This window comes from Crotalus tigris, unplaced genomic scaffold (assembly GCF_016545835.1).
Source record: "Crotalus tigris isolate CLP2741 ecotype Arizona unplaced genomic scaffold, ASM1654583v1 scf7180000019137.2069052, whole genome shotgun sequence".
NCBI classification, from domain to species: Eukaryota; Metazoa; Chordata; class Lepidosauria; order Squamata; family Viperidae; genus Crotalus; species Crotalus tigris.
In genome coordinates this window covers 856,917-869,620 of record NW_024097395.1, presented here as the reverse complement: position 1 = coordinate 869,620, position 12,704 = coordinate 856,917, and the positions used below count along the sequence as shown (strand labels likewise).

The window sequence follows — 12,704 nt, the reverse complement described above, 5'->3', positions numbered from 1 at the left end:
ACGTAGATTATCTTAGCAGTCTTTTTCCGACGAGCAAGACATGCAGCGTCGGTTAAGGTAAGTCACAGGATACTTCACTTACAGGCATGTCAGACCCATGGCCCACGGGCCGCATCCAGCCCACGCAGGCCACACCACCCCAGCACCGCAAAGGTGAAAAACCCATGTCACCATATGGCCCGCGATGCGAGCGGGCTTGACACCCCTCCTGCACAACGTTGGCGTAGAGAGGATGTAGTTAACAAAAGGAATCCATTATGTAATCCCCCCCCCCTCTGTACGCGTGTGTGTTTGTGTTTATATGCATGAAAGAGAGAAGGCTCTTATCCTTTTCCCATTGAAGTTGGAGTACATAGAGTAGAGCTTGGAAAAGCTGGAATCGCCTTGGGTCCCCAACCCCGCCAGTCCGTGGATCGGCACCGGTCCACGGCATGACAGAAACTGGGCCACGCAAATAAGTGAAGCCTTATTCGCAGGATGCAGGCAGTATGTGAAACCACGGCCCCTCCAGTCCACAGAAAAACCTCTCTCCATGGAACTAGTTCCTGGTGCCCAAAAGATTGAGGGCCACCGCCTTGGATCACTGATCCCAACTGTCAGTTCTTATTCCAAATAGAAGCACTCTGTATTCTCAGTGTTAACTGCTCCCTGGCCAGATTCTGTCTGCATTTGTCTTATAGCAGAATACAAAGATGCAGCCTTCTAATGCTTCTAACATAGTAGTCTAATAGTAATAACTTGGTCAGAGTTTTGAGGATAACAGTTAAGATGCTAAGATACTGCTGGTAAAAAATGGTTTACATGCTAAATAAGGATTAACCTGTTGAAAATCATATTTCCTGCGGCACAGGTAATGAGCTCTGGATTAGCCCGATTAAAAGTCGCTAGGCTTTTTTGGAGGGCTAGAGGGGTCCTTGAGTACCTGTGGAGTCATCACTGATCCTTAACTGAGAGCTCAAAGGCAGCAGGAAGTCACAGGAGCTGAGCTTTCCGAATTATGAACAATGAGCTTTGCAGAAGTTGCTTTAAGGATGAACAAATGGCAAATGCCTTACTTGCCAGAGGTTGTCTTAATGTTTTCCACATGTTTATTAAAACATTAGGAGCCTCATCCTGGAAATGAAGTGGATACAGCTCAGCCTCTGAACCTTTCTGAACGATCAGTTCCTTGCAAAGTAATTTTCTTCAGTGCAGGGAGTCAACTTACGACCACAACTGAGCCCATTTCTGTTGTGAAGGGAAACATTTAAGTGAATTTTGCCCCATTTTGCATTAACAGGGAAGAATCAAGCTCACGTGAAGTATTAATACCATTTTACAATGCCTTGGTAAGGCCACACTTGGAATACTGCATCCAGTTTTGGTGACCACGATGTAAAAAAGATGTTGAGACTCTAGAAAGAGTACAGAGAAGAGCAACAAAGATGATTAGAGGTCTGGAGGCTAAAACATATAAGGAACGGTTGCTGGAATTGGGTATGTCTAGTTTAATGAAGAGAAGGATGAGGGGGGACATGAAAGCAGTGCTCCAATATCTCGGGGGCTGCCACAAAGAAGAGGGAGTCAAGCTATTCTCCAAAGCGCCTGAAGGCAGGACAAGAAGTGACGGATGGAAACTAACCAGAGAAGCAACCTAGAACTAAGGAGAAACTTCCTGACAGAACAATTAATCTGTGGAACAACTTGCCTCCAGAAGTTGTGAATGCTCCAACACTGGAAGTTTTTAAGAAGAAACTGGACAGCCATTTGTCTGTATAGGGTTTCCTGCCTGAGCAGGGGGTTGGACTAGATGACCTCCAAGATCCCTTCCAGCTTTATTATTATGACCTTTCTTGCCACAGTTGTTAAGTGCATCACTGCAGTTGAGTTAGTAGCCTGGTTGTTAAGTGAATCTAGCTTCCCAGTTGACCTTGCATGTCAAAAGGTTGCCAAGGGGGAGGCACATGTTCCTGGGGCATTGCAACCATTATAACTTGCCAAGCATCCAAATTTTGATCATATGACCATGGGGATACTGCAATAGTTGCAAGTGTGGAAAACGATCACAAATCAACATTTTTCAGTGCTGTTGTTAACTTTGATCGGTCACTAAATGAACTATTGTAAGTTGAGGACTGCCTGTAATCTGGCTGTGAAAGCAAAGCCACTTATAGTTGATATTGTGAGCAACCTCCTCTTGAGATAGGGGTAAATTAAAAGGGGGCAGGGCGTACAACTCTGGGGCAAGTTTCTTTGCTTCCTCAGTCACTTTATCAGAAAAACTAGCAAGCTGAGGGATAGGAAGTGTGATTCACAAAGATGCCCTTTGCAACTTAAAACGCCACGGAGTTGGCTTGGCAGCTTTGGGTTAAACATTTAACTTCTATCCATTCCAGCCCATTCCCCTAAATCAGGGGTAGGCAACCTTGGCTCTTTTATGACTCGTGGACTTCAACTCCCAGAATTCCCGAGCCAGCCATGCTGAGGGGAAAGGGAGAGGTTTCCAAGCTGAGCCATGCCGGGTCAGGAATTCTGGGAGTTGAAGTCCACGAGTCAGAAAGCAGCCTAGGCCTAAAAGACTTGTGGACTTCAACTCCCAGAATTCCTGAGCCAGCCATGCTGAGGGGAAAGGGAGAGGTTTCCAAGCTGAGCCGTGCTGGCTCAGGAATTCTGGGAGTTGAAGTCCACGAGTCATAAAAGAGCCAAGGTTGCCTACCCCTGCCCTAAATTTATAGGATCAGACACTACAGAACATTTGGAGGGCATAACATGGAGAAGATTGCCTGGCACAGCGATAATTAAAGGGGACCAAAAAGATCTTGCACGATTTCTTGGATTACACAAAAGACACAAACCACTCCAGAAGCAGGTTTAATCAGCAGGTCTTTATTTGTAATATAGGCTTGAAGCATTCATTACAAGGTAGAAGGGAAGCACAGTTAACAGCTATTTTTATTTTTAGCAGTTCGGAACGAAAACACTGCATGGGGAAAGAGAGGTCAACTCTCGGTACAAACTAGCAACTAAACCACAAGAACTTACCATTAGAAACATTTTACATTGTGACGCTGCTGTTACAATAGGCAAGGAACACAAAAAAAGATAAAAGGAAAAGAAACCTCAAAAAACAAACCAACAGAAACTATTCAAAGTGGTTTGCCACAGGTTAACATTGAATTTTGGCAATATTATTATTACTATTATTATTTTAACTGAGATTTAATTCTGGTATTGAAAGGAAGGAGGCTGCACTTTCAAATACAGCTTCATCCAAAATGTTTTCTAAACGTGCTTTTTCAAAAAAAAAAAAAAAAAAGTATCCCCCGCGTGAGCTTCACGGAAAGCAATGGGGGTTAATGCAAGGGCATACCTGAGCCCCTAAACAGAAATACCTTTTTTAAAAAAGGAGAAAAAAGCTTAGAAAAATCAGCTTGTCAGCCTGCACCCTTTTTGTCCATTTTTCTTCCCTCTTTCAAGCGGATAAGAAAAATGAAATCTCGGAGCATCATTTGCAGAGAGCATCTGCTCATTTTCAGGACAAGTGGGCTAGTTTGACAGCACTGTTTTATTTTTATTTTTTTCTGAAGGAAGAAAAAGCTTATTATTTTGGATCATGCCTTTTTTTTTTTAACTTTTCGCTTCCGACGCCCTAATGAAAAAGTGTTAAGCAACCACAGCTGTGTAAATGTATATAGAACACAGTGACTATAAACAGGATTACGATACATCTCACATCCAATGCAGTTATGTATTTAAAGCATAAGAAGTTTACGTAGGCAAGATGGCAGCCAATACGAATCTCCCGAGTGTCCATGGCAGAGTAGATTGTGTGTGCACGCTCACAACCCAGCTCCTTCCGCGATGAGTGGTGCATCACTGCAACCACAAACACACCCCTCTGAAGTCAAGAATTCTGCTAGCATTGCCCATGTAGAAATAAGGCAGACGGTATCCAGTTAGACTGCAGAATGCTTTTAAAAAACAGAAAACCACAAAACTTAAACACCGGGGTGGGGTGGGATGCCTGAGTTATGCACATTTCTACTGACCCCATGAAACAGAAAATGCCACGGCAATGTCCATGTTAAGAAAAAAAATCTTATTATAAATTTATCAACAGTGCTCCCCCCTCCCCAATTACTGTGGGGGGAAAAAAAGAATAAAAAGGAACCAGTTGTGAATGCCCCTCCCACTGTAATAAATAAAAGCTAAAGAGTGTTCCGGTCCCTTCCCAATCCCCAAATTTTTGTTTAGGAAAAACCAACCCATACTGCTGTTTCGGAAAAACAGCCCCCCTTAAAAGTAACATTTGCAGTTTTACTGGAGTTCCCAGTTAGTTGCCCATCCATCTATGAGTTGTTTTTGTTAAAAGTACTGGGGAAGGTTTTCCACTTATTTGGCTACCCAGCCTGCTGGGCACAGCCAGTAAAAGGTATAAAGTTATAATTAAGAGCTCCCTGGTTTTCTTTTAAATTTTTTGCTCTTTATTTTTTATTGTATCAACCTAGACACCCTTCTGCCTTCACAGTGTCTTTATGTTGTGTTCTGTTTACTTCTTTTAAGGAACACAATGTGAAGAGAGGAATGCAAAGTTTAAGCCTGTTGCCAAGATGGTACAAAACTGATAACGAGGTTTCGTGATGACCGGAAATTAAAGCATACCGCAGAAATCTTAACATGGTCCTTTTCATAGGGCCAACACAGGAAAAACACCTAGCAGGCAGTACCCAAAACTCTTTGAAACACCTTACTTAAATGAACACTGTAATTCGTTATGGCTTATTTGGACGCATTTACAATGAAACTACCTGCTAGGCTACATTTTGTGCAACAAATTAAGCCCCTCCCGTCCTAATCCCTAAAAATTAACCAAATACAAGCCGTTCTCTCTCTTTCTCTCTTCCATTATATATTGCTTTAATCAGCTTCCGTTTCCTGCTTTTGCGGCAGGGGAACAGTTCACCGTATTCCAGTGAGGAGTTGTGTTCTTGCTAGGAACTTTGTACAAGAAAACGAACACAATTTTTGAGATTCCAACTATGACAGACAAGGTGCTCCACAAAACTGTCCAAGAGGGAGAACTGCATCACCACGGGGGACCCCCTGCCCTCGCTAAAATTTAACTACTTGACATTTCTTATAGCCATCCTTTTGTGAATGAATATATTTTACAAAGCGTTATTAAAAGGATAAGTGGGATTTTGGCACCTTTGGGGAGGAAAAAAAAGAGGAACTGAGACCTTGAAAATGTGCAGGGGGAAATATAATCAGCCAGCTTTACAAAGGAGAAAAAAAAATAGTCAGGAAGATGTTCCTTTAAGCATTTCACCTGGCCAATTCTAACCTCCCCTTCCTATTTTAGAGACCATCACCAGCTGTCTCTCCTAGAAAAAAATCTTGATTGTACAATAATGGACCGAGACACAAAAGTTGATGTCATCAGTAGGTCCCTCTCTTTTCACTCAACTTGGGCAGTGATTCAGCATCTAAGAAATACGGGGTGCTGAGCGATCGTTCGTGGTGGTCTTCCTCAGCTTAACGCCCCTGCGGATAGCATTCAGCATGTCTTCGCCCTGTGGGGCCTCCGCTGGGTTCTGCCCACCCGAATGGGGCACGGGCTGGCACGGGGGAGCAGTGATGCTGGTGTCTTCTCTTGCATTCTCCTCTCCCTTGTTTTCAGCAGCTGCCGGTCTCTGATCCTCTGTGCTGCTCGGCTTCTGAATGGTGGCGGGAAAGCCGGCAGGTGCTTGCCCGCTCCACAAGGAGGTACATACGGTGGGGGTGCTGCCCCCTCCAGCCTCAGGGCTTTGCTCAGAGCTTTCTTCTGCCCCACTCGGGAAACCGGGAAGCCCCGCCGGCACGTCTGGCACAGATGGAGTCTTAACGGGAATCACGGGGGTCTTAATGGGAATTGGTCCCGCACCAATGGTCCCACGCCTTACCGCTGGTTTGGTGGAAGGGGTCCGTCGGATGGTGGCCACGCCCGGTGTAACGATCACAGGGCCAAGGGTGGTTGGGAGGCCCGCAGTGGAAGCGGGACGCTTGGCATGGAACATGCGACGGTAGGACTGGCTGATGTCGCTGTTCCTTGGAATAGTTGAAGACTTGTCGAATTCTTGCTGCTCAGTGTCTTGGTCTCCGCTCACAGAAAAGTAGTCGTAATCTGAAACTAGGAAGGCAAAAAAGGGGAGTCAGAACAGCAAATCTTCAAAAGGAACTTGGCAATATCCAGTGAACGTATTCAATCTACACTTTTCCTTTTTTTTCTTGGATATGATGTTTATTAAAAGTTTTGAAAAGGAAGATAATAACTAATATAAAGTAAGAAGGATCAAAGGTAAAGAAATCAAGGAGAAATATAAAATGCAAGAAAGGAAGTAAGTCAGGGGTCTCCAAACCCCGGTCCATGAACCAGTACTGGGCCGCGGCACGCCAGCAACCGGTCCTCTATCTCCATTAAATATATAGGTAGTCTTCAACTTATGACCATAATTGAGCCCAAAACTTATGTTGTCACGTGAGAAATTTGTTAAGTGAGTTTTACCCGATTTTATAACTTTTCTTGCCACATTTGTTAAGTGAATCATTGCAATTGTTAAATTAGTAACCTGGTTGTTAAGTGAATCTGGTTTCTCCGTTGACTTTGCTCATCAGAAGGCTGCAAAAGGGGATCACATGACTTCGGGACACTGCAACTGTCATACGTGCGAATCACTTGTCAAACATCTGAGTGTAAATCACGTGACCATGGGGCGGCTGCAACGGTCATCAGGGTTTAAAAAATGGTCATAAGTCGCTTTTTTTTCAGTGCCCTTGTAACTTCGAACAATCACTAAGCAAACTGTTGTAAGTCAAAGACTACCTGTAGTTCTGGTCTTCCTGCAGTCCACCTCAACGGACTGACACAAGTGGTTCTTGACCCTTCAGTATTTTTTGTGAATGGCCAACACTTCACTTTCCCCTTTCTATATACCCTTTCCAGGAGCTACTTTACGTAACTGAGGAAGTGTGTAGCAATCTATTGGCTGCTTGAAAGCGAGGGACCTGCTCCAACAAAAATTAAGAAGCACTGCAAAACGTGAGACACCGACGGCTCTTGTTTCTTACCTTGTGAGGGAATCGTATCCTCGGAACAGCAAGGTGTGGTGGTCTGAGTACTGTAGCCGCTGGAACACTGCAAGGAATCCCTGCTGCTTCTCTGAATGTCCAGTTGCAGCCCCCGAGTAAGAGCAAGGGCCAGCTCTTCACAGGCTTCCATCTCCTCTCCTTGCTATCAACACAATGAAGGTCTCTTGTTAGATTAGAACAGTGATGGCGAACCTTTTAGAGAGCGAGTGCCCAAACTGCAACTCAAAATCCACTTTTTTTTTTTTTTTTTTGCACACGGCGGTGGAGGCCTAAAGCGAAAAGGTTTTATAAAACCCAGCTGAAGGCCTAGGACTGGGACGATGCTGCGCGTGCCCACAGAGAGGGCTCTGCGTGCCACAGGGTCGCCACCACGGGATTAGAGTATCATTACAACACATGAACACTCTCCTCTTGCAAAGTCTGGCTGTCTCTTGTCAGTTGTATTCTGATTCACAACCCAGACAGACTGGATTTAACCACACCCCACGCTCTAACCTGGCCCCTCTCCATCTATGTTGGGAATATGCTTTCTGTCATCCCAAGATGTTTCAGCTAATCTGGGTTGTCACAAAAGCATTCTATCACCCTGTTTGAAGGATACCTGGTTGAAGAAGGCACCATAATTGGATTAATATAATGGGCTAAGCAATGGTTTGTTTTAATTTTGGCTGTAGAACAACTCAGTGTCCTGATTCGCAGAAAACAAGAAGCCAGAACATGGTGTAAACATCTGTCACTGAGTCAAAACCAAACAAACCACATTACGGTTTAAAAGGATATATGAATTGAGCTCAATGGGAAGAGGTGTGAATAACTGAAGACCCATCAATTCAGTAGGTCCATACTAAACTATTTATGAGGCGACTGTAATGGATAAATTATACATTTATATCTTTTGCAGATTGGGTCATCCAATTTTACATAAAATCCAATATGGTACAGGATGATCTTAACAAATGAATGTAGAAGCAAGACATCAATAAGCATAAAGCTACCATATCTAGACAGCAAAAAAAAAATCAGGGCATCTGGGAGAATAAGGTTTCTCAATCTTGGCAATTTAAAGATCTGTGGACTCCAACCCCCAGAATTCTCTGGCTAGCATGACTGGCTGGAGAATTCTGGGACTTGAAGTCCACACATTTTCGAGTTGCCAAGTTGAGAATCACTGAGCTAGATGATAGCAAAGGTTAGTTGTTTTACTACCACCTGAAGCTTACCCAGCTTTTTGCAGTCTAAATAAGCTCTTTTGATGCCTTCTTCTATTATGGTCCAAAGCACTACATATTATTTCCATATAAGTTGATCTGCTTTTCAAATGATTCATTTTGCATATTATAGAACTGGTACATGATAAAGTGTATAAATTGCAAAAAGTCTTCCATGAATGGGTTCCCACATTAGGGTGATTCAGGCTAGCACGTTGTATAATCTGAGCAATTATGTTTTATTCCCTAAAACAGGGATGTCCAACCTTGGCAACTTTAAGACTTGTGGATTTTAACTCCCAGAATTCCCCAATCAGTATGGACATCCATGCCCTAAAGCAAGTTAAACAAGCTTAGCATAATGTGTGAACTAAACTTCCATTTTCTCACTTAAAAAAACATCCAGAATTGTCTGTATCTATGTAATCAGACAATCGACCAACTCTGAGCTTATCAAACTGTGGGATTTCAAAAGAATGTAAGCCAAAAACCAAACAAGCCACATCACCCATTAGTGGGGTTGTGAACCTAGATGTCCTACATACTGTGCTAAGCTGTTTAGATTAACCATGATTTGCTTGCATATCACATCAAGCTAAAACCAAAGACCATGGGAGGTTTAGTAGCAAGGATGTGCCTTGAACCTTTTTCATAGCAACATATCAGCTCATGGTTAAGCCGAGTTTCACCTTTGGGGCAGCTGATACAGTCATGCTCCGGGCCCTCTGAGAGTCTTCTGTGGGCAGAGGCGGACCACTCTGAGCCCCCACTGGAGAGTCTGCTTCTCGTTTTTCCTTCCGGCGTTGCAAAGTGTTCACCATGGGCTGGTCGTAAGGACCAGGCTTAGCCCAATCCTATGAAAAAAGCTCTATTAGTCAAAGCTTATACAGGCTCTCTCCATCCCTGTGTAATACACAACCTGCAGACCCACAACCTTCTTGCAAAAACACCCAATATAAATCAAGATAATGGAGCCCCTTCCCTTTTCCTGAGATTTAATGGCCAGTTTAAATGCGGGCGAGATGAGGAATATATTTGCAAATTTCTCAAGGGTTATGCTTAGTATTTCAACTGTACAGGTAGTCCTCAGCTTACACCACAGTTGAGCTCAACATTTCTGTTGCTAAGTGAAACAGTTGTTAAGTAAAGTTTTGCCCCATTTTACAACTTTTCCTGCCACAGTTGTTGTGAATCACTGCAGCTAAGTTACACTGTCATTAAATGAATATGGCTTCCCCACTAATTTCAGAAGGTCCACAAAAGGGGATCACATGACCCCAAGGACACGGCAACCGTCATTAATATGAACCACTTGCCAAGCATCTGAATTTTGATCCCGTGGATTACCAGGACCCGTGCAACAGTCAGGACCCGTGAAAAATGGTCATAAGTCACTTTTTCGGTGTTGTAACTTTGAATGGTCACTAAATGAATTGTTGTAAGTCGAGGACTACCCACAGTATAGAAACAGCAGTGGGAAGGAAATGGGCCAGTTATGATGATCCCAACAACATCATCATCCATCACCACTGGCCATGCAAGGTTGATTGAATGAGAGGTAGTCTTCAACAACCTGTAAATAAAAACTAATCTCGCTACCAGTAGATCCCTTAGTTTTCTCTATTCCCTTCTCCTTCAGGTCTGGCTTCCCAGCATGTTTAAAATAGGAATTGCTATTTAATATAAGATAAATTTTACCCTAACCCTAACTCCACTCCCTTCTAGCACCAATGACGTTACCTAGTTGGGTAATGAAATGTCTGCAAGAAAACAACCAAGCTCAGAGAGCACCAAGGACCCCTCATTTCAACCGTGAGTTACGTATATTCTCTTCTATTAGAATACTGCCTTATCAGTGTTACAAATGTAATATTTTGGGCCACTGAAAGGTGGGATGTGTTGGAGATCTCTGCTAAATAGATATCTCTGACCTATTAATACAAGTTTGTCATTGACAAGTATCTGCTTAATATGCTAAGGAGAAAGCAAGGGAGGAAAATGCTGACAGGCAATTACTCATTCTTGGACTTAATGTCTACTCTAGTCTGGCCATCAATTAGCAAAGGTCAGAGTCCATGAATCAAACCTATAACTATCTTAAAACCTGCAATCATCAAAGACAAATGAAACCATGTATGCATAAGTGGTGTATAGGAAGCTTTAAAAAAGTGTTTGCCAATCAATATTTACACTATTTAGGTGGAGGGGTTTTAAATTCAAAAGTGCAATGAGTTTCAACCCCAATTTTTCAATATCTGATGGCCACTTCCAGGGTAAGTTTGAATCTAGAGGCAAATGTCCACATTTAAAACTTTTTTTTTTTTTTAGGAGTGCCTTGATTTAAAAAAAAAAACTGTTTTTCCCCTTTAAAATAAACAGAATAATAGAGTAACAGAGTTGGAAGGGATCTTGGGGGTCTTCTAGTCCAACCCCCTGCTTAAGCAGGAGATCCTCTACCATTTCAGACAAAAGTTTATCCAATCTCTTCTTAAACACCTCCAATGCTGGAGCACCCACAACTTATGGAGGCAAGTTGTTCCACTGGTTAATTGTTCTGTCGGGAAATTTCTCCTTAGTTTTAGGTTGCTTCTCTCCTTAGTTTCCAACCATTGCTTCTTGTCCTGCCTTCAGATGCCCTGGGGCATAGGTTGGCCCCTTCTTCTTTGTGGGAACCCCTCAAATATTGGAATACTGTTATCATGTCACCCCTAGTCCTTCTTTTCATTAAACTAGACATACTCAGTTTCTGCAACCATTGTTTTCTAGTTCTCTGTTTCTTCATATTTCAGAGAAAGGAAAACATCTACGCATGCATCTATTGTTAACTATCACAACATGCAACTGCTTTGGGATCACAACCAGATCCGGATTCCTGGCCCAGGTGGAAAAGGATATTATACCCAAAATGTATGTTCTTTATGGAGCGGTCTTTCCAAACTTAGTTTTTTCCAGGTGTGTGCGTGAAATGTTAGGTCAAAGTGTCTCAGCCCAGAGTTTTGACCTTATCAAGTGGTGTGACTTCAAATGAAGTTACTCCAATCAATTCTGGAGTTAGATGAGTCCATTCCAGGCTGAGAAGGTTTTGACCTCAAAACAGTTTGCAGTCTTTTAGTTGGGGCTACGTTTCCCAGAATCCCTAAGCAACTTGGCCAACCTGGAAGCTAGAGTCCCAATATTCCTAGCAAATGTTCCTCCAGAGTTTCCAGAGCAGTTCCCTCTGTATTTCCTACTCCCCAAAATCATGTCGTTTTTTCCTCATGCTTTCTCGAAACTTAAAAGTATCTTTAGATACCAACTCTACTGCAAAAGTAATTTACAATGGCCGGTTTGTCATGACAAGATGTTCTGAATGTGATCCCATGAAGAATGAGATTTGGCAATAAAAACTCTGCACCCACAGAAGTAACCTAACAAAAGTCTCCAGGAATGAAATCATGAAGAGGTTTTTAGGAGGACTTTTAAAGGATTTACTAGAGGGATCACTGCTGAAAGTAAAGAACACAGACTGTGCTTTATAGTGTTGGCAACCCAGGCTAGAGAGTGGGAGACTGTGAGTTCTAGTCCCACTTTAGACATGAAATGCCAGTTGGATGACGTTGGGCCAGTCACTCTTTCTCAGCCCAATCCACCTCACAGGATTGTAGTTGTGAGGAGAATTTGAGTTATTTGTAAAAATAGTAAAGGTAAGATACAAAATAAATGCATTATTAATTATATGTAAATCCCATCTGCAAATACCAACTGCTACTTCATAAACAATCCGAAAAGTCAAAGGGTTGCAGAGATTACAAAGCTGGGAGCTTGTTCATCCAAACCAGGGGTCTTCAAACTTGGCAATTTTAAGATTTGTGGACTTCAATTCCCAGAATTCCCCAGACCCATGCTGGCTGGCGAATTTGGGGAGTTGAAGTCCACAAGTCTTAAAGTTGCCAAGTTTGGAGACCACCGATCCAAAACAATATTTTTTTTAAATAAAAAAATAATGATTCAATTACTGGAAAAGCAGGATGGAGGAGAAGAATTCCACCACCAGATCAAGAACTCAGAACGGGGGATGAGAGCTGAAGGCAGCAAAGGTCCACCCAGAATTAAGTAAGAATTGAGAAGCAATTTCTTGCAAGGGGTGGGGTGAGGGATGACAAGGAGAGACTCTAACAGGAACGAAAAGAAACACAAACCTTCCAACTAGGAATCTGAGATGATGGTAACATGCCTGGCCCAATGGTGTAATAATGAACGTAGTCTGGAAGGAGGGTGGAGGAGGTGGCCCGGGTCCATGCGTGAGAGACAGACGGAATATGAGGGAAAGAACCCACACCAACGGGGGCTAAAGATGAGCCACTGGGTAAACTACAGTGATAATACCCATTAGACAACTGGATACAAACA

The 12,704-nt window shown here is 42.9% G+C and overlaps 1 protein-coding gene across 17 annotated transcripts in view; it reads right to left on the bottom strand.

The window, feature by feature from the left end:
• Positions 1–2,844: 2,844 nt before the first annotated feature.
• Positions 2,845–12,704, bottom strand: part of MTSS1 (MTSS I-BAR domain containing 1) — a 147,285-nt gene continuing 137,425 nt past the window's right edge. For 9 of the 17 annotated variants that reach the window (XM_039359856.1, XM_039359842.1, XM_039359848.1 and 6 more), the window contains 4 exons: positions 12,494–12,691; positions 9,005–9,169; positions 7,087–7,249; positions 2,845–6,148 (listed from right to left, as the gene is read on the bottom strand). In XM_039359856.1, coding sequence (XP_039215790.1) covers positions 5,466–6,148; positions 7,087–7,249; positions 9,005–9,169; positions 12,494–12,691 — 1,209 coding nt within the window. In that variant the 3' untranslated portion in view covers positions 2,845–5,465. The remainder of the gene's footprint in view (positions 6,149–7,086; positions 7,250–9,004; positions 9,170–12,493; positions 12,692–12,704) is intronic. The other 8 variants (XM_039359851.1, XM_039359852.1, XM_039359858.1 and 5 more) reach the window with 1 other exon arrangement.